Here is a 19,490-nt window from a genome sequence, read left to right as displayed (position 1 = left end):
AGAGGGAAGATATGATTGGTCAATTGTACTCTCATTTGACATTACTCTCTCGTGGAGTTACTATAGCTGGCCCTCTGTGCATTTACAGCAGGACCACCAATCAGCTCCTGTCTTCACAGTAACTCGCAGAGACGAGCTTCTTTCATTTAACCCTTCACATTCCAACAGCAACTGAACAGGCAGATTCGAAGGATTTATTTATTTGAAATGTTATTTTAAATACAATTAAATCAAGTTATTTTGGTCAAACTAATGAAAAATATAACAAAAAAAAAATAATGAACGAAAAATTTTGCTGGTCAGAGCACAGGGGGGCATAGGGACCATCAGCCCGACCACTTTACGCTCATGGGCATTTTGATGATGAAATGATTTGCGCTGTGTAGCAATGTGATGTTTTGTTTAGTTCAATTACGTTATTTTGTATAACTAATATATGTATTGCTATATGTTTGTTGTTTACAAATGTTTTAAGGTTATTTCCTTTTTCAATCTCGTACAGAGTGGTTGTTGCATTGAAAAGGTTAAGACATTCATCTGTAACTGACATTTCTAAAGCACCATTCTGTGCTGTATTGATTAATATCAGCAGGATGCAAATGCTCCCTTTCTATTCATATACAGTGTGTACCGTCTTTAAAGCTTTTAAATCAATTGGGGTTTATGTTTCGAAGCTATATTGATTTTTCCAAATGGCTATCATTACTATTAGCCGGTGCTGATAAAAGGAAATCCTACTATTACCACTGCCTCGTCTTTTTTCAGAAGGTCAACAGCCCTGCAAATGGGGAGCATTTTTACCCTTTTCTTGTCTTTGTTCCTTGCAAGAATATACAACTGACACTCTCTCACATGCATATTGTAATATTTGGAAAAACACTTATACTCCCTGTGAGAAGAAATGCCAGTAGACCATCAAACACAAATTATTTCCACAGGTTTTTCAATATTAGTTTTTTGTTTCTTGCGTAGCTTCTCATTTTTCTCCACACTCACACACTTGCATTTTCCAACATGTGATAAATCACACCAAGCTGAGTCTGAATGACATATTCCCCCTGCGCCACATCTAAGAGTACACTATACATCACGTGTGTGTGTGTGTGTGTGTGTGTGTGTGTGTGTGTGTGTGTGTGTGTGTGTGTGTGTGTGTGTGTGTGTGTGTGTGTGTGTGTGTGTGTGTGTGTGTGTGTGTGTGTGTGTGTGTGTGTGTGTGTGTGTGTGTGTGTGTGTGTGTGTGTGTGTGTGTGTGTGTGTGTGTGTGTGTGTGTGTGTGTGTGTGTGTGTGTGTGTGGACCATTTTGTGTCAGATTTATGAAACATTTCAGCTCAAAGTCATCTGTTAGAAAGCACACAAAAAAAACATGCCTGACCTGTCCTTCCTCTCTTTCTTAGTCTTACTCTTATTGTATTGTATCCATGTATTCATCTCTGTCTGTCTTAGTATGCATCCATTTAATTGTTTATGATGGAAGGAGAAAACTAACAACTGATCAGGTGGACATTACAACATTGCTGTTTTCTTTTACCAGCACTGTGATGGCAATATATTTTCCTCGGCATGTTTACTTGAATTATTTATATGGTTATTAAGTCTAGCTTAAAGTGAGCGCAGCTGGTAATGCCTTTCCAGGGTATTTACACTTAATGTGGGCATTAGAGTGTAAATAAATAAAGCACCTTTCCAAGTATTTATACCTATGCATAGTATGTGTTCCCTAAACGGATTGTGTTTGCACAGGCTTTGACATATCTAGTCATTAATAATTCATGTTTAATATACATGAACTCACGTCACAATCCAAAAAAGGGTTTTTGCTTCAATTGCACCTTCCAAAACCAATCTGAGGTACCAGGGTAAATATTTATAAACTTTATTACAGAAACATATTTCTTTGCTGTGGACATTGATATATTTTGGAGCATATTGCACATTTTTATTAATAGAACAGAAGTCTTAATTATTAATAGCAGCATTATTAACAGCTATGCTGGGATATAATTCTGATTTTAAACATTTATGGAATTATTATTGGTGTGGCAGAGCAAGAGCAGAAGATTGATCTCCCTTGTGTTGCGTGTGTGAGTGTACATGTCTTGCTATATTTGTGAGGACCACATTTTGAGAAACATGTTCTGTGAGACATATTATTTTGTGTGTGCATGTGGGTGTGAGAGAGAGAGAGTGAGAGAAAAAGAGTGAGAGAGAGAGAGAGAAATCAAGCTTGTGCTAACATTTTGAAACATGTAAGCTTTATATACAAATGATCAATCTTATATATAAATAATCTGAAACAAAGGTTCCTGTTCCTGATGTGAGATGTAGGTAGTTGAGGAAAGAAACACAAAGGCAAATGTTTTCAGTAGGGAGGCATCTATTGAATCACGCACAGAACACAGAACAGTGCCTTTCGGCTATAAACACAGGAACCTACCCTGTTGCTGTTTAATGACCGAGTGGTAGTTAAAAAGTGAAGTCACACAAGTATTTTCTTTTCTTTTTTTTACGGCTTTGTTTTTATTAAGCTAATCAATAGCTTTCTTAGTCTGTGGTTGTGGAACTATTTGCATAAATGTGTGTTTGTGTGACTGTTGTGTTATTGCTTTGTTTATATACATATTTATTTATTCTTGAGCCCACCCTCTTCTTTTTATACCGGGTCATAAATCGTATAAAGTACCCTTTGTGTGCGAGCGTGTGCACTCGTGTGTGTATGTTGTATGTGTGTGCGTGCTGTCTGCGGACACAAAATGAATGTTGTGTACATTTTATCACCACATTCGGGCCCTCTGTCAATACAATGGTGTGTGTGTGTGTGTGTGTGTGTGTGTGTGTGTGTGTGTGTGTGTGTGTGTGTGTGTGTGTGTGTGTGTGTGTGTGTGTGTGTGTGTGTGTGTGTGTGTGTGTGTGTGTGTGTGTGTGTGTGTGTGTGTGTGTGTGTGTGTGTGTGTGTGTGTGTGTGTGTGTGTGTGTGTGTGTGAGATATAGGTGTGTATAATTTGGAGCTCTTTGTGGCACAAATCATTTCTACTGTGATGCATAAACATGAAACAGCACAGCAGCTCAGAAAAGAGCAAAGCAGGACAAAGAATCACAAAGGGATAGAATAGAGAAGAAATTAAAAGCTTTTTGACAAAAAATATATTTACTGGCACTTGTTCATTTTAACATTATTTATTATATATATCTGTGTATATATATATATATATATATATATTAGGGCTGTCAAGTTAACGCGTCAAAAATTAACGCCACTAATTATGTTAACGCGATTAACCCATGTGTATTTTTTGTCCTCGGCCGCCCCGTAGTTTCAGAGCGCATCGAGTTTAAAATACCATCTACAAGCTGATGCTGACAGCCCCGCTCCTGCCGCCCGCTTGCGGTAGACCCGGCAGACCACACTTCCATGCTCACCGGCAGGCACCGACTGGCCATCGGGAGGACCGGGAGGGTGTGTGTCTGTGTGGCGCGAGCGAGAGACAGACCTTACGTGTATTGTTGTTGTTAGCATCTGGTGCTAGCTAGCTGCGCTAACGGATATAAGGAGCTGTTTCAATGAAAACAGAGGAGCGACATTTCACCGAGCACTTGACTTTATGCAGGCAGCCAGACAGTGGGACATTGTACGAAAAGTCAGCACACTCAGCACGGATAGTGTGCGCAACATGATTGCAGCGTCCAGGCAGCTCCCGTTCGAGCATATGCCTTGAGCTGCACATAGCTCCAACGATCTCTCTCACACACACACACACACACACACACACACACACACACACACACACACACACACACACACACACACACACACACACACACACACTTTGTATTGTATTATGGTATGAGAGAGGTTCCAGGTTGAATTGAGGCGAATATTTGTAATGTTCAGAGGTTGTTGTGTTTAATATTCATGAGGATATTTGTCATTGTTCAAATGATAATAAACACACATATAAAGCATATTTGTCCACTCATATGTTGATAAGAGTATTAAAAACTTGAAAAATATTCCTCTAAGGTACATTTAGAACAGATCAAAAATGTGCGATTAATCGCGATTAACTATGGACAATCATGCGATTAATCGCGATTAAATATTTTAATCGACTGACAGCCCTAATATATATACATGTATATGTATACGCATCCGCATCCTAAGCCAATACTAATCAACATCCCGCCCCCTCTGTGACCCATGGTTTGGCTGTAAGTGTATCCCAGGCCAGTGAGCAATGGAATTTCACAATAATAATTTTTATTTAAAAGAAAATGCGTTAATGACGATAAAATAATTGTAGGAGTTAATCAATTAATGCATTAACGCGATAACACGTAACTACCCCAGTATATATATATATATTGTACTCAAACGTTATGTAAATTGTGGGGTGTTCATATATACTATCACAGTTTTCCTAAAAGTTGCAATATACATTATCTTCTTGTCTACATAATGGCAGTATATTCTATTGTAACCCCTGCCAGAATATTGGCAACACACACCCCTAATTTAAAGTGGCTCCATTCAAAGAGACCATTATAACACTTGTGCCTTATTCTTTTCGTGAGAACCCAGCGTAAACCACATAAAACATAAAACACTGACAACAATAGTGTAGTTTAATGAGGATTACCACTTCATCATGATGTTGGTTTGTGAGGTAATAGGGTTGGCCCATGATGCAGAACATGGTGAGAAATGGGTATTTGGTATTTTTCTTTCCATGAGCACATGCATTCACGAAGGGGTGGTCAGAAGGTGAAGGCAAAAAGAAAGGGAAGATGTGGGATGTAAATTGATTTCCTATAAATGGGAATGTGTATTTCCAACCTTGTGATTCTCTTGTGATGAGCTGCCAGCTCGCCTAAGGTATTTCTCTGCTTTTTACATTGTGGGATACTACAGTGCATCCGGAAAGTATTCATACGCCTTAACTTTTTTCACATTTTGTTATGTTAAAGCCTTATTTCTGAATTGATTACATCGATTTTTGTTCTCAATATCCCACACACAATACCCCATAATGACAAAGTGAAAACGTTTTAAAAAGATTTTTTTGCAAACGTGTTAAAAATTATTAAATGAAATATCACATAAGTATTCACACCCATTGCTTTGACACTGAAAATTGAGCTCAAGTGCATCCCGTTTCCACTGATCATCCTTGAAATGTTTCTGTAACTTGATTGGAGTCCACTTGTGGTAAATTAACTGGACATGTGGACATGACTTGGAAAAGAACACAGCTGTCTATATGAGGTCAATGCATATCAGAGCACAAACCAAGGAATTGATCACTTGTGAGCAGACCCTTCACGCGATGGCAGAGCAAACGGGTACAGTGAACAGGTACAGCCAGGGCCGAGCCGAGACAATAAGTCGGGCCAGAAATTATACACCCAGCCAGGCAACTACCAGTTTTTTTTTGTGCCATTTTGCTGGATTTATTTGTCAATATTTACAGCGTTGCTGCCCATAGTGATGGCTCTATAGTTTAAATCTACTACCCAAAATTAAACATATGGAGATGGGTTACTATTTAAATAAAATGGTAAATGTATTTAGGAACCTGTCCATGTGATTTTAAGTGGGGGTGGACCTGAAATCCTCTAGGGGGTCCGGGGGCATGCCCCCCGCTAATATTTGTATTTAAATGTTGGAGTTAAATGCATCAATCTGGTGCATTTTGAGGGGGAAATAAAGAGACTAGATCTATGGGAACACCTATATGAAACAGAACTGTATACATTTCAATAATCATACAATCATGGCCATAACCAATAACACACCATATCCAATATGAAAACACACTGAAACTTGTTTATTAATTTATTTTTGGTTCATTTATAGTTGTGAGTGTGTCTGGGCTCCTGAATCAGCCTCTCCTGTCTCCCTTCTCTTTGAGGCACCAGCAAAGACTAGTTTTAGCTCTCAACAAGTTTTAAAAGTGTTTCTTACCTTTTTTCACCTAGTTAACTTTTTATTTTTTATTCATGCATATTTGACTAATCACTACCCCCTCAAATGGAAATATGTGTTTACATAAATGGTGAACAAACCGTTTGAGACCCACTGAGAACTTAGACTAAGTTAACTATCTAATCACTCAGAGAGTCCTTTACCTCACCTCACCTGAGCTGAGGTTATCCCGAGCTTGAATGACACACAGAGACCAATCAAGGGCTTTGATTTATGATCTGTATGACAGTGGCCATGTCGGCAGGCCACATCATGTAGACAGCCAGTCACCCTGTGTGAGGCAGACCCACATTTGCGCAGCGTTGCGTTCACAATACATACAAAACAGCGGTAATTAAAGTTTAAAAGTCTCACAAATGCTACAACTACTGTCACAAACTGGATGAATGTGAAGTATTTTGTTAAAGGAGGATTAAATGCGTAATTAAGGAGCACTATTGGAGTGACTTTGATGGTTATTGGACTCGGGATTAATGCATGTGGATTCCCGCTGTATGAAGACATTAAAGGACGGCACAAGTAGAAACAATTCACAAAGGGATTAAACTGTTTAAAACACATGCTCAAAGTAAAAAAATAAAAAGTCGCAAATAATCTACAAAATGGAGGAGACCGATCTGATCGGAGCAAGGCTGCAGTCGAATAGTCCATTTAGCTTAGGAACCTTCCTAACCGAGTGAAATGACCCGGAAGTCCCTCAGTGGCAGCCATGATAAGTGCCGTTCCAATTCTCTAGATCAGTGCTTCTCAAAGTGTGGTCCGCGGACCACTGGTGGTCCGTGAGCGCCCCCTAGTGGTCCGTGAGTATATTGGTAACATTTCACATTTGAAATAAATAAATACATTTAAGTTTTCCGCACTCTCGCAGGAATATCTCCGTAATGGAGCGAGCTTAAGTTTCACTTTTGATTGCATGATATAGCCCAGATAAACACCTTCATCACACATGTGGCCACTTGTTTGTACCATTTTCAGGCGATTTGTAAAAAACTGTGTTTTTGGATATTTGTGGAGTGAGGTGGTCCGCGAGTGTTTTTATATTGGTTAAGTGGTCCTTGGTATGAAAATGTTTGAGAAACACTGCTCTAGATGATAGGAAAGGAGGCTGCCCCACAATGCCTTGCAGCCGCAGCATTTGCCGTCACACAACAGTCGGCCGTTCACGGAAACAACCGATTATGACCGAGAAATTATATCATGAAAGTTACGGTGCTTATTGAGAATTTTAAAATGTATGTGGTAAATTGCCAAAGTGCTTTGTTTTGAACGTTCATCAGTATTATAATCAAAAAGAGAAATATGAACATTAGATTTTACTGAAATTATCAAATAAAGTCAGCATGTCACTGTGTCTACTAGGGGTGCAACAACTAATCGACTTAATCGATTAAAATCGATTACCAAATTAGTTGCCAACTAATTCAGTCGTCGATTCGTTGGTGACGTCATCACATGTGTTTTACACGCCGTTAAGCTCCAACGTTATTGGTCTTTTTATCGGTACTGGAGACATTTAAAAAATATATGTCATGTATTATTGCTACATAATTATATCGCAGTTTTAGTGTCACCGACTCGTTTCTAATATGCAAAAAGACAAAAAAATTAGGGCTGTCAAGTTAACGCGTTAATAACGCGTTAACGCAACAAATAATTAACGCCACTAATTATTTTAACGCGATTAACGCACGTGTATTTTTTGTCCCCGGCCGCCCCGTAGTTTCAGAGCGCATCGAGTTCAAAATACCATCTACAAGCTGATGCTGACAGCCCCGCTCCTGCCGCCCGCTTGCGGCAGACCACACTTCCACGCTCACCGGCAGGCACCGACTGGCCATCGGGAGGACCGGGAGGGTGTGTGTATGTGTGGCGCGAGAGAGAGAGAGACCTTACGTGTATTGTTGTTGTTAGCATCTGGTGCTAGCTAGCTGCGCTAACGGATATAAGGAGCTGTTTCAATGAAAACAGAGGAGCGACATTTCGCCGACAACTGCGACGAGCACTTGACTTTATGCAGGTAGCCAGACAGTGGGACATTGTACGAAAAGTCAACACACACACACACACACACACACACACACACACACACTTTGTATTGTATTATTGAATGAGAGAGGTTCCAGGTTGAATTGAGGCGAATATTTGTAATGTTCAGAGGATGTTGTGTTTAATATTCATGAGATTATTTGTCATTGTTCAAATGATAATAAACATTAGCATAAAGCATATTTGTCCACTCATATGTTGATAAGAGCATTAAAAACTTGAAAAAATATTCCTCTAAGGTACATTTAGAACAGATAACAAATTTGCGATTAATTGCGATTAAATATTTGAATCGACTGACAGCCCTAAAAGAAAAAAGGGTCTATGATGTATTTTCGATCTTTCCAATCCAGAAGAGAGATCTTGCTCTCCCCGTCTGTGTGCGAGGGGGCGGGGCAGTTTACACACACGCAGCTGCTACATGCAGCAACACACACACACGGAAGAGATGGCGGAGAAAACGCGCTCCGAGGTGGTTACACTTTACCCGTCTCGATGTGGAGAATGCTCGTTACCAAAAGTGGAATAAGAGTTTAGCATGTAAGGGCGGTAACACGAGCAATTTGTCTAAACATTTAGCAAAAGTGCTAAAGTGCTTTCTAGTAGCTCTGTAGCCCCATCCACGAGTAACGTTTCCATGTCAGGTGTTATGTATGCTAGCAGCTACACACAGAGTTAACTCAATTATACAAACATGGGTTAATGATTAGAGGTAACTGAGTTATTTATTTTGTAGCTATTCTGTTTAAAGTTCTGTCATCACATTATTTAATACGATTTGTTAAAACACTGTTGTTTCTTTTGATGTGAAATATTATTTATTTAATTTAAATAAAAAGCAATGTTAATAATATATGTATTTTTGTATCAAGTATTCATCTTTATTGTCTTCATTGTTAGTTTCCACATGCCTAACGGCCCGTCCACACTACAGCTTCGACAGCTTCAAAAACGGTTTCCAACGCGTCTGCCCATTCACTTTGAATGGGGTGACGGCACTTTTCGCCGAACTGCATTGTGGGAAGCAGAGCGGAGCTTTCCTGGCGTTTCACGGTACGTCCACACAGCAGCTTTAGGCGAATCTTCCACCGCTTCCAACGCTTCTCTGCCCATTGACTTTGAATGGGGATGACGTCACTTTGCCTCGCTTTTCGCCGAACTGCATTGTGAGGGAGCGAAGCGAAGATTTCCAGGATTTTCAGGATTCAAAAGTTGAGCAATGTTCAACTTTTGAAGCTGAGCTGGAAGCGTCAGCCAATCAAACCGCGTGTAAGCAGGGAGAACCAGACCGCAGTTCATTTCCTCATATTCCAAACGAGAAATTACGGTAGCAAATCACCCGGTTCTTTACGACCAGAACTATTAACCGGATACAAACCGGAGGAACCAGGCATGGAGGGAGGTGGCAGAGACAGTGGGTGAAACTGGTAGGTTTTCGCCTGTTTGGGGAGTTTATATATATATATATTGCTCGCATAAAATCCCCGGGGTTTTTTGCTTTGTATGTCGGGGGCGGGAGATTCATGTGATTGGTTGTTGGTCGCGTTGCTCGCAAAAAATCCTCAAGCTTTCAAACACGCCCAGCTCCAAGATTTTTGAAAAGCTGCTGTGCGGACGTACCGTCAGGCTGCAAAAGTTGAGCAATGTTTTGAAGCTTCTGAAGTTTTCGGTGGAAGCGTCAGCCAATCAAATCATATGCCAGTACACAGTGGCGTTTTTATACGTACAAAAGTGGTGGGGCACAAAACACGTAGATATATATATATATAAGCTTCTGCAGTGAGGTTCATGGCTGCTGAGGCTCTGACTCTTCAGGTTTACAAATATTATATTTTGATCTAAATCAAAATATAATATTAATTTCAAAAGCTTTACATTTTAAACAGACAGTTCAACAAAAGGATTCCCAAAAAATGTAATTTTATCATTTAAATATTGAATTGTTCTCTCTCAGTAAGATCCCATCTTCAATAACATGGTGGTCTTACCTTGACTTGAAGATGAAGTCCATTTGCCTATCCCTCTGGACAAAAATCTCTATTACTTTTTTGTAAAAGTCCTCCTTATGTTCTTGTAGTTTCAAAAGTCTATCATACATCTAATCAATAGATTTATGATTAGAAAATGATAAAAGTAGGGTAGACATGTGGATATTATCCGGCTGAACAAAACGTGCATTTATCTAACAGCTACGTTTCCCCAGAGATGGGGTCGTTACTAAAATAAAGTAATATATTACATATTACATATTACTTTAAAAAAAAAAGTAATATATTACACTACTTCGTTACTCTCTACATAAAGTAATTCGTTACTTTACTCGTTACTTTACTCGCAGGGCCGGCCCGCCCCTCCCTACAGGCAGATCACGCAGACAGCTAAAGTTTCAAATGTTCTCTTTAGTTCAGTTTCCATTGTCGCATAAGACTGATCCAGATAGCTCCTGAATGTTTTCATATCTGACCGTGGCTGTCCTCTGTCTCCTGTTATCTGTATATTTTGCGCAGTCTATCTCTGCTCACGCTGTTGCATCGGCGTGTTCTCCTGCGTGTTGGCCATGTGTTGCACTGGAGCCAGACTGGAGCACACCGCTCAAGACTTCAGCCGAGCACGTACGAACTGCGCATGCGTAAGTGGCAATAACTCTCCTTACCAGCAGGCGGCGGTAGTGTGTATTCGTCATTCAAAACAGGCAACAACTGGAAAACAGAGAAGAAGAACAGACTACGTGTGTTATATAAATAAACAACAGCTATGTGCGTTAGCTTCACCTTAGCATGTGTTCTTTGCAGGTGTTTGTTGAGGTTTGATTATGACTGATTTTAGAAAGTAACGAAGTAACGCGTGTCGGGGCAATGTTAGTAACTGTAGTGTGATTACTGAATTATAAAAGTAGCGCGTTACACTACTCCGTTAGTAATATTATTACAATATTATTACAGTAACGCGTTACACCCAACTCTGCGTTTCCCACAGATCTTATTTGGAGCTATTTTCTAAAATCCTATGGAGAAATCTCGTTGCTTTTTTGTCGAGGGAAGCCATGCGCAGCTTACTTTCTGGTTTTAGGACGCGTCTCTCTCGTCTCCTCTTCACACACCACACTTTTCGCGGCACACATACTTACAGCCAATCAGCTCTGAATGATGTGGGATGACGCATGGTGGGGATGGCAGCTCAGTGCCCCTATGGGCATTATTTTTTGCCACACACATTAAATAGGAAAATACTCTGAGCATGCGCAGTGTAGTTTTTACAGTCACCGTTCACTTAGACAGTGAGAGGGAGGGGCAGGATCGGGTTTTGTCCCACATGGCTCTAAACAGCTCAATAGGCACACACTGTAGACACTAATTAGAAGAACACAGACTAAAACAGCAATGAGCCAAATCAGACGATTAAAAATGATCTTAAAATATATTTAATATATTTTCTTATTTATCTTTTGCATTTTTTTGTAATCATTATTTGTAATACTTTCTGCTGACACTAGGTGGGGATGTGCCCCACCTGCCCCTAATGACCAGTCGCCACTGCCAGTACAAGCTCGAGCCAATGAAACTGCTGCTTGTGTGTCAGGGGCGGGAGATTCATGTGATTGGTTGTTGGTCGAGCTTCAGACAAGCCCAGCTCCAAGCTTTTTTTGAAGTTGTAGTGTGGACAGGCCGTAAAACAACCTCAAGCTAAATCTAAAAGTTGATGGCTAAATAAGAGCGTTTGAGAAATTGTGCAAGGCATAATAGTCCGAATAGTCGATTAATCGTTTCATTAATCGATAGATTAATCGTTTCATTAATCGATAGATTAATCAGGGTGTCCGCGGAGTCTTAAAAAGTATTAAAAGTTGATAAATCAATTTAGCGAAAATTAAGGCTATTAAAAAGTATTAAACGGCATTTTCCAAGGTATTAAGAAGGTCCACAGCAACGACAACATGAAACACCCTTCAATTTACTGAAACAACATGTCGGGAAACCCCCTCAAGGCGGCCCCATGCATAGCGTGCCATAAAATGCTGCTTCTTATTTTAAGTTTCGTTGCCTTGCTCCGCTCTGTTGGGGGGGGGGGGGTTGTTATCTGCTGGTGGACTACCTGAGAGATATACAGCAGGGGAACACGCCGTCCACTGCGGAGAATAAACAGAAGGGCGACCATGACAACCATGCTCCGGGGTCTTCTTCGCTGCTTTGGGTGTATTTTGTGGCGGCAGCAGCGCCACTTACAGGCCTGGCATATGTACTACAGCGTTTCCAGCATTTCCAGCGGTCTAGTGTGAACGGACACGTTAATGAATCGAATGCGTGTGAACGGAAGACTTTTTTGAATTTGCGTTTTACTGTATGAGGCCACTCGTGGGGCCGGGGTCTAAGCCAAACTATATCCGGTCACAGAGATCTGCTATTTTAAAGTAAGGTCAACACATATCGACCATAAATAGTCTATATTAAGAACGAGAAAAGTCTTAACATATATATTGTTTTTTTTAAACATATGACAAATGTGTGAGGGTGATGACGTCAGAGCATCGTCCTATGTGCCGGGCTTAGCCCCGGACAGCCCCAGCCCAATTTAACCCCTGGGTATTTGTGAGGGAGCTCCTATATGGCATTACCCCGCTGAAGCTCACCAAAGTTTAATATATTTCATAGTTCAAAGTTTTGTCAATTGTTTTGTTTATTGGTCAAATAGTGGTTTCTGAGGAGTTTTACTGGAATGAAAGAGCACAGAGTACAGAAGCAGCAAAGCAGCATACTGCATTAAACCTGACCTTCACATAGAGGTTGAAGTTCATGTGGAGAAGAGGCTTCAGTAGTCTGTCTGCACTCTATTTAGTTGTGCTATCTTACAATCAATATAGTAAATGTGAGGTAAATTGTGTCGCCAATGTAACCGGTTAGAACTCGAAGTTGCGATGAGGTCTTAAAATGTATGGAAAGGGTCTTAAAAAAGGTCTTAAAAGGTATTAAATTTGACTTCAGGATTCCTGCATATACCCTGTTAATCGATTATCAAATTAGTCGTTTGTTGCAGCCCTAGTCTTTACTGAGCTGTGGGGGGTTTGTTCAACTTTTAAAATATGTTTGAATGGTGATATACACAGTGATAGATGTTAAGGACTAACGTTTATAATAAATACATTTGTATTGATTTTAAGATATTTTCATAGTTAATACAATCTTTGGGATCATTTGTATTAATAAAATGTTTGTATTAATTAAAACATTTTTAAAAAGTGCGCGCCCCCCAGGTTGGGAACCACTGCAGTAGACGATTCATACAGTAGATGATTTGTGATGTGAGAGCGCTGTAATGTGTTTTTCAGCTGCTATTACAGTCATTCACACACCTCTCTGGATTCATAGGTTCAAAGAGAGGAAGGGGAATGAAGAGGTGAGAGCAAAATAAGTGAGAGGGTGAAGAAAAAGCGTGATAATGAATTAATTTTTTTAGATAATAACTGCATTGAATGCAGGGTTTATTGTTCCAAAAATAATATTTAACAATATGGCAGGTTGTCTTCTGGGATACTCCCCAAAAAATGAAACAATACAATATGCTAATATGCTAGCCATTTAATGCATTTTCTTCTAGCATATTGCAAAGCCTTTATAATCACACACATTTGATTGAAATGGCAATATGGACTAGTGCAGGGGTCGGCAACAGGCGGACCGCGGTCCGGATCCGGACCCAGACGCCGACCTATACGGACCCGGAGCTATAATCAATACATTAATAGGGGATTTTTTGGCGCCTCCCGCTTTTTTAACGCTGATTTGGGTGACTTGTGTAATTCGTGGAGAACCGAAGAGTTTTCATTTTGGGGGTGGGGGGGGGGGGAGTCCGTCCGTCCGTCCGTCAGTGACGGACAACTTCTCACTTCAAAAAAGAAGAAGAAATCTAGACCGCAAAAATAATTAAACAAGCAAGTACCTGTTTTTCCTGGCCAAGGACAGGTTCCTTGAACACAACACGAGCGTAACGTGTCTTCATGTATGTCTCGTCTGAAAGGAGTGCTGACAGAGAGCACCGGAACGCCGCTTCAGCTCTTCAAATATTGCAATACCCATGAGGAGCCGTACACATGCCGCAGTGTTTGCGTGGCTGTGTCTTTAGTTGTAAGCACAGTGGTGATCTGTTGTTATTAGCATCTGGTTAGCTAGCTATGCTAACGAATTTAAAGAGCTTTTCGACAACCAGGTGGAAGAGAGGCTCAAATAACCTCAGCTCAGTGAGGTTAAGGCACACCTTGATATGATCATTATAGTTATTAATGAGACTAAATGAAAAACAGGTATAAAATACTATATGACAGTAACAAAAAAGTTGTTAAAAATAACAAGAATAGAGTTTAAAAGGGGAGTGATTTGTAAAAATATCCAAAAAGAAAAATATGCTTACAGTTCTGTTTCATATGGGTGTTGAGAGATGTATCCATAGATCTCTTAATGTTGCTCTCAAAGTGTACCAGATTGATGCTTTTAACTTCAATATTTAAAAATAAATCTTCCCGGGGGAGCATGCCCCCAGACCCCCCTAGAGGAGGTTAGGTCCCCCCCCACTTAAATCATGTTCACATGGATAGGATACTAAATACATTTTCACACATCTTGGGTCCATATCTTTCTGTTTTGGTGGTCACGCCACACCGTGCACATGCATGCATACGTGAGTCATGGTGAGATATCTGGATTAAGAGGTTGCTTTTTCTTTGCACAGCATGAAAGAAAGGCCAAATGAATGTGCTGTGATTTTAGTTTTTTTAAGCAGAGGTTGAGTTCAATCATTTGTACGACCCTCGGAGGATGTTGTAAAAATGTAAAAGGAAAAAGGTTCCCCACCCCTGCTGTAAATAATAATAAAAACCCTTGATTTTTAACTTAACATCTCTGTCTCCTATTGATCTGAGTATATTATAAAGAATAGCCAGTTAATTGAAGCATTATAGCACAGGCCTTTGTCAGATGGTATATTACGCTGTTTTGTTCCTGCTTCGAATAGTTCTCTCTTTTTTCACCATACCTGTGTTTGCATCACTGTAACCAATGAGCACCTGCATGTGTATGAGAATGGCCCTGACACCATTTCAGCCCAGATTTACAAACTCCTGACAGGACAAGCTCGAGCTCAATTCTCGCACTGAATTTAAAAAAAGTGAGGGAGGGACTGCAATATAAGAGGGAAAGAAAGAGAAACTTTAAAACTGTTCAATTGCTATGATGTGTAAAGACTGATATTGTTCTATAATCGTCTGAAACTGTTAAGTCATGATGTGAAACGGTTAACAAAGAAAAAGGGAAACTCAAGCTGCTGCTACACTTTATTTTATTTATCTAAAATTAAGCACTTTTAAGATGCACATATTTTCAAAAGCTATTTTATTTATTTTCTCTATTTTATTTGTAAATGCAGCCCGAGAGGAACATTACACATATCCACAGTATTTAATGTTAATTGACAATAAATATTGTTGTTTTTGAATTGTACTTTCTTTATTTGATTGGCAGTCAGCTGTTGATTACATGCAGACGTTGATAAAGCTACAGGTCACTTCAATATATATCACACTAATTCATGAAGCAAGTTAGACATTTTGATGTTCCGGACTTTTGCATGGGGAGATTTTCTCTAACTGGACCTCGTTGAATTTTAGTTGAAGACCCACTAGTGTAATATTCAAATTGCAGGAAGCACAATAAATGTGAGAGGCTAATTATGAGTTAATACACCATTGTGAATAAAGTATTGTGGAGCTGCAGCAATATCCCGGCAAATTAAATCACATTATACAGACTTGACAAAACACATTTGTTTGGTAAAGATCTTTCTTAAAAATTACACCATTATCATTTTAATATATTTTTTAATGATAATGACAATTATGATGCACACATTATCAATCCCTCCAACATTGGGACATATATATACGTTGCAATATCAGTGAAATAATCGCAAGTGAGCTGCCCTAGTATAAAGTATGGTATAATTCTGTTTTTCATTATGACTGGAATATATCTGTTTCTTACCTGAAATATATACATTCACATACAGTCAGTGTGTATTGGCTTTGCGTACATTTACAATGCTGCTAATAAGACCTATTTTGTGCGTATACCTGAGGGATTGTAGCCTAAAACAAGACCCCAGTTAGGAATGCAATATCCCAAACTTTATTCCATGATTTACTAACCTCTCTCCACAGCAGCAGGGTTTCCCTCCAAAGTGTGAAACACAGTAATTCTGTCCCATGTCTACAGTTAGTTAGTTTTACAGTAATGAATGGCAGCAAATTGCATTACGGGTCACATGCTGAGTTGTGGCAATGCAACACTCTCAGAAGGCACAGTGTGGTTCACAGACTTTATGGAGACAGAAAGAAAGTACTTTTTCTGACTTTTCATAAATGTTGAATCAATGCATTTTGTGTCCTTCCATCAACTCTAATGGACATGTTTATTATCTGACTTTCCATAATTCCATTATATGTGGATATGTGTGTATGTGCATGACTCACAAGGGTGCCCAGGGTCAGTGTTGATGTGCTGTATATGTTATCTGTTGACAGGGAGAAAGAATATTCATATGATTGATATGTTTGTTGTTGTGCCTTTTGCAAGAGAAAGATGAATACGAAGTTATAGATGAAGGCAGTCAGAATGATCAAGAGATCGATCTTGTTGTGTGTGTGTAGTGTGTTTGCATACACATACACAAGTGAGTGTGATTCATTTTATTTCTGCAGGCTGATTCAGGTAGAATTATTATTTGAATAAAGATGGCTTCTATTGGTTGGTTCATCATCAGGAAAGCTTCTGGCGGGATCCAGATGTAACTTCCCACAGTGACACTAAAGGTTCACTTTTTTATTTTGTGTTGTCTTTTTGTTTGTTGACTGTTGAAATAAGAATACTTATAAAGTCTACTAAAAGCAGAGCACATCTTCTAAACAGGAATATCATAAACGTTCTTGTTCATTTAATTGTAGGAAGCCACAATCTGGATTGCTATTTACATTTGATTAATTATTCTACTCTACCTGTGGGTTCTTGTATTTCTCCAAATCCACTTAAGAGGTGTACAAGCTTAATTAACCGTGTTGTTTTTCTTTTCTTATGTGTGTTTGTTAGTGTGGACAGGATCCAGCAGCTAAGAAGAGAGTATCAGCAGGCGAGGAGAGAAGGAAGTGTGCCGCCGTATGAAGAACCAGACCCACGACGCAGAGGACATGAGAACGAAGTACACAGGGTGAGGAACTCACACACAAACACAGACACACACTCACACATACATGTGCAAGTCATGTGAACAGCCAGCCTCATCATCTCTCCGGCAGTGGCTCAGTCAGTAGGGGCTTGGACTGTGAGCCGTAGGGTTGCCGGTGAAGGTCCCCGAACAGACCTAAATATGGTCTGGTATGTGTGGACTGCTACTTGGAGAGGTCTCCGTTCACCTCCTGCCCTGCCGTGGTGCCCTTGAGCAAGGCACCGGACACAGCGTACAGCGCCCGGGGAGCAATGGGAGTGAGGGGAAAAGGGGTTTCCCCCTCACTCCCATTGCTCCCCGGGGGCTGCCCACTAGCTCCCCACTGCTCCTACTAGACTCCTGGTACTAGGATGGTTTAAATGCAGAGAACACATTTCACTGTGTGTGCTGTGTGCTCTGCATGTGTGACCTTTTAAAGAGGGTTTCATCCCTCCCATTCTATTCTATTCTAAATCTGACATGTATTCAAGCTTTCCTCAGTCTGTCATGGTGTCCGCGGGGTCTTAAAAAGTATTAACAGTTGATAAATCAATTTAGCGAAAATTAAGGCTATTAAACGGCCTTTTCCAAGGTATTAAGAAGGTCCACAGCAACGACAACATGAAACACCCAATTAATTTACTGCAACGACATGTCGGGAAACCCCCTCAAGGCGGCCCCATGCATAGCACGCCGTAAAATGCTGCTTCTTATTTTAAGTTTCGTTGCCTTGCTCCGATCTGGGGGGGGGGGGGGAGTGTGTTGGGGCACAACTGATGGTGAAAGCTGGTTCGACAGACTCTAGAATCGCCACTGTCCCGACTCTCCCGATGTCCAATCCGTGCCTGCCCTGACTGCACGTCGCTGACACACACTGCTGCATTTTGGGTGACCGAGATCATTAAATGAGAGGAGTAAAAAAGAAGGTAGTAGAATTGGAGTGAGTTGTTTGATGTTAAGCTGTTAAAGTATGTTCCAGGGCATAAAGGCCCCAACGGAGAAGGCCTGCCCCCCCCTCGGTCTTTAGCCTTGACTGTGGAATAGATTACTGCCGAGGATCTCAGATTTAACAGTTCAATAATGTAGACAGGTGCCAAGCCGTTTTTATTGTGAACCCATCATGTGGTTTCAGTTAGAAACTCTGCAGCTGACTTTTTTTCACTAGATGTAGCCAGCTCAATTTTTGAATTTAATTTGTATCATATTATGCACATTAGCTAGAGCTTAGTTGTAAGCAATACACATCTTAAATCCTGGGCCGTCATATAGCTCAATTGGTAGAGCTGGCCGATGTACCGGAAAGGACCAGGGTTCGAATCCGGCCCATGACCATTTGCTGTGTGTCATCCAAACGTTTCAACTCTGTCTCTACAACAAAGCACTGGTTGTCCAAAAAAGTCCCAGTCTCTAACAATGAAACAACATGTTTATTTAAGACATAAAAACAAATGTACAAGTAAAATAGTGCAAGTTGAATATTACACCGCAATCTAGTATTACATCAATATAACACAAAGTCTTTCACTTTTGTTTTGAATGCAGCATAAACTTTGTTGTTAAACAACATTTTAAAAATCAATAAACTTTTAAATCAAGCCAAATAAATGTGTCAAATATTGTTTCATGGCTCTAGCATTGTTTTGCTATTCAATGCCTTATGTGGAAATTCCTATATTTTGGTTTCAGACTATTTGTCAGACAAAGGTAGACTTTAAATACCTCACCTATTTCCTGACATTTATTAGACCATACTATTAATAAACTAAATAAATGATAACCCTAACCCCTGCTCTAAATTCATTGTGTGATGCAAGTGGTATGAAATCCTTATATTAATATTGAGTGATTCAAGCGCAAGGGCCTTTGTCATTGTATCCCCAAAGTGTGTTTACTCTTATCCCCGGCCCACTTTAATTTAGATCTTAAAGTCATTCGGTTTGTGACCAGCCGGGGGCAATCTCCTTTCCCCCTGCGATCGATAGCCACACATTACACCGCTCTCAGCTTCCAAATGAGAAAACTTTGTTGTTGTTTATAAAGCTGAGAGGCAAGAGCAATTAGCATGCTTCAGAGGTGGAAATTAAGTTTGAAAGTTAAAAAGGGGAAAAGCAAATCAAAAGAAAAACAGACCAGTAGTGCCTAACAAGCCCCTCTCATTAAGGATGATGCATTTATTAATTAAAGCAGAAGCGATTATTTACCTGCCTGGCATTCTGCGGA

General features: G+C 40.0%; 1 protein-coding gene across 3 annotated transcripts in view; it reads left to right on the top strand.

Moving 5' to 3' along the window:
• Nucleotides 1-19,490, top strand: part of LOC117466535 (partitioning defective 3 homolog B-like) — a 291,025-nt gene that overhangs the window by 215,933 nt on the left and 55,602 nt on the right. For all 3 annotated transcript variants that reach the window (XM_034109836.2, XM_034109835.2, XM_034109837.2), the window contains exon 22: nt 17,156-17,273. In XM_034109836.2, coding sequence (XP_033965727.1) covers nt 17,156-17,273 — 118 coding nt within the window. The remainder of the gene's footprint in view (nt 1-17,155; nt 17,274-19,490) is intronic.

Source organism: Pseudochaenichthys georgianus, chromosome 21, assembly GCF_902827115.2.
Source record: "Pseudochaenichthys georgianus chromosome 21, fPseGeo1.2, whole genome shotgun sequence".
In the NCBI taxonomy this organism is placed as follows: Eukaryota; Metazoa; Chordata; class Actinopteri; order Perciformes; family Channichthyidae; genus Pseudochaenichthys; species Pseudochaenichthys georgianus.
This window is presented reverse-complemented; position numbering and strand designations above follow the sequence as displayed.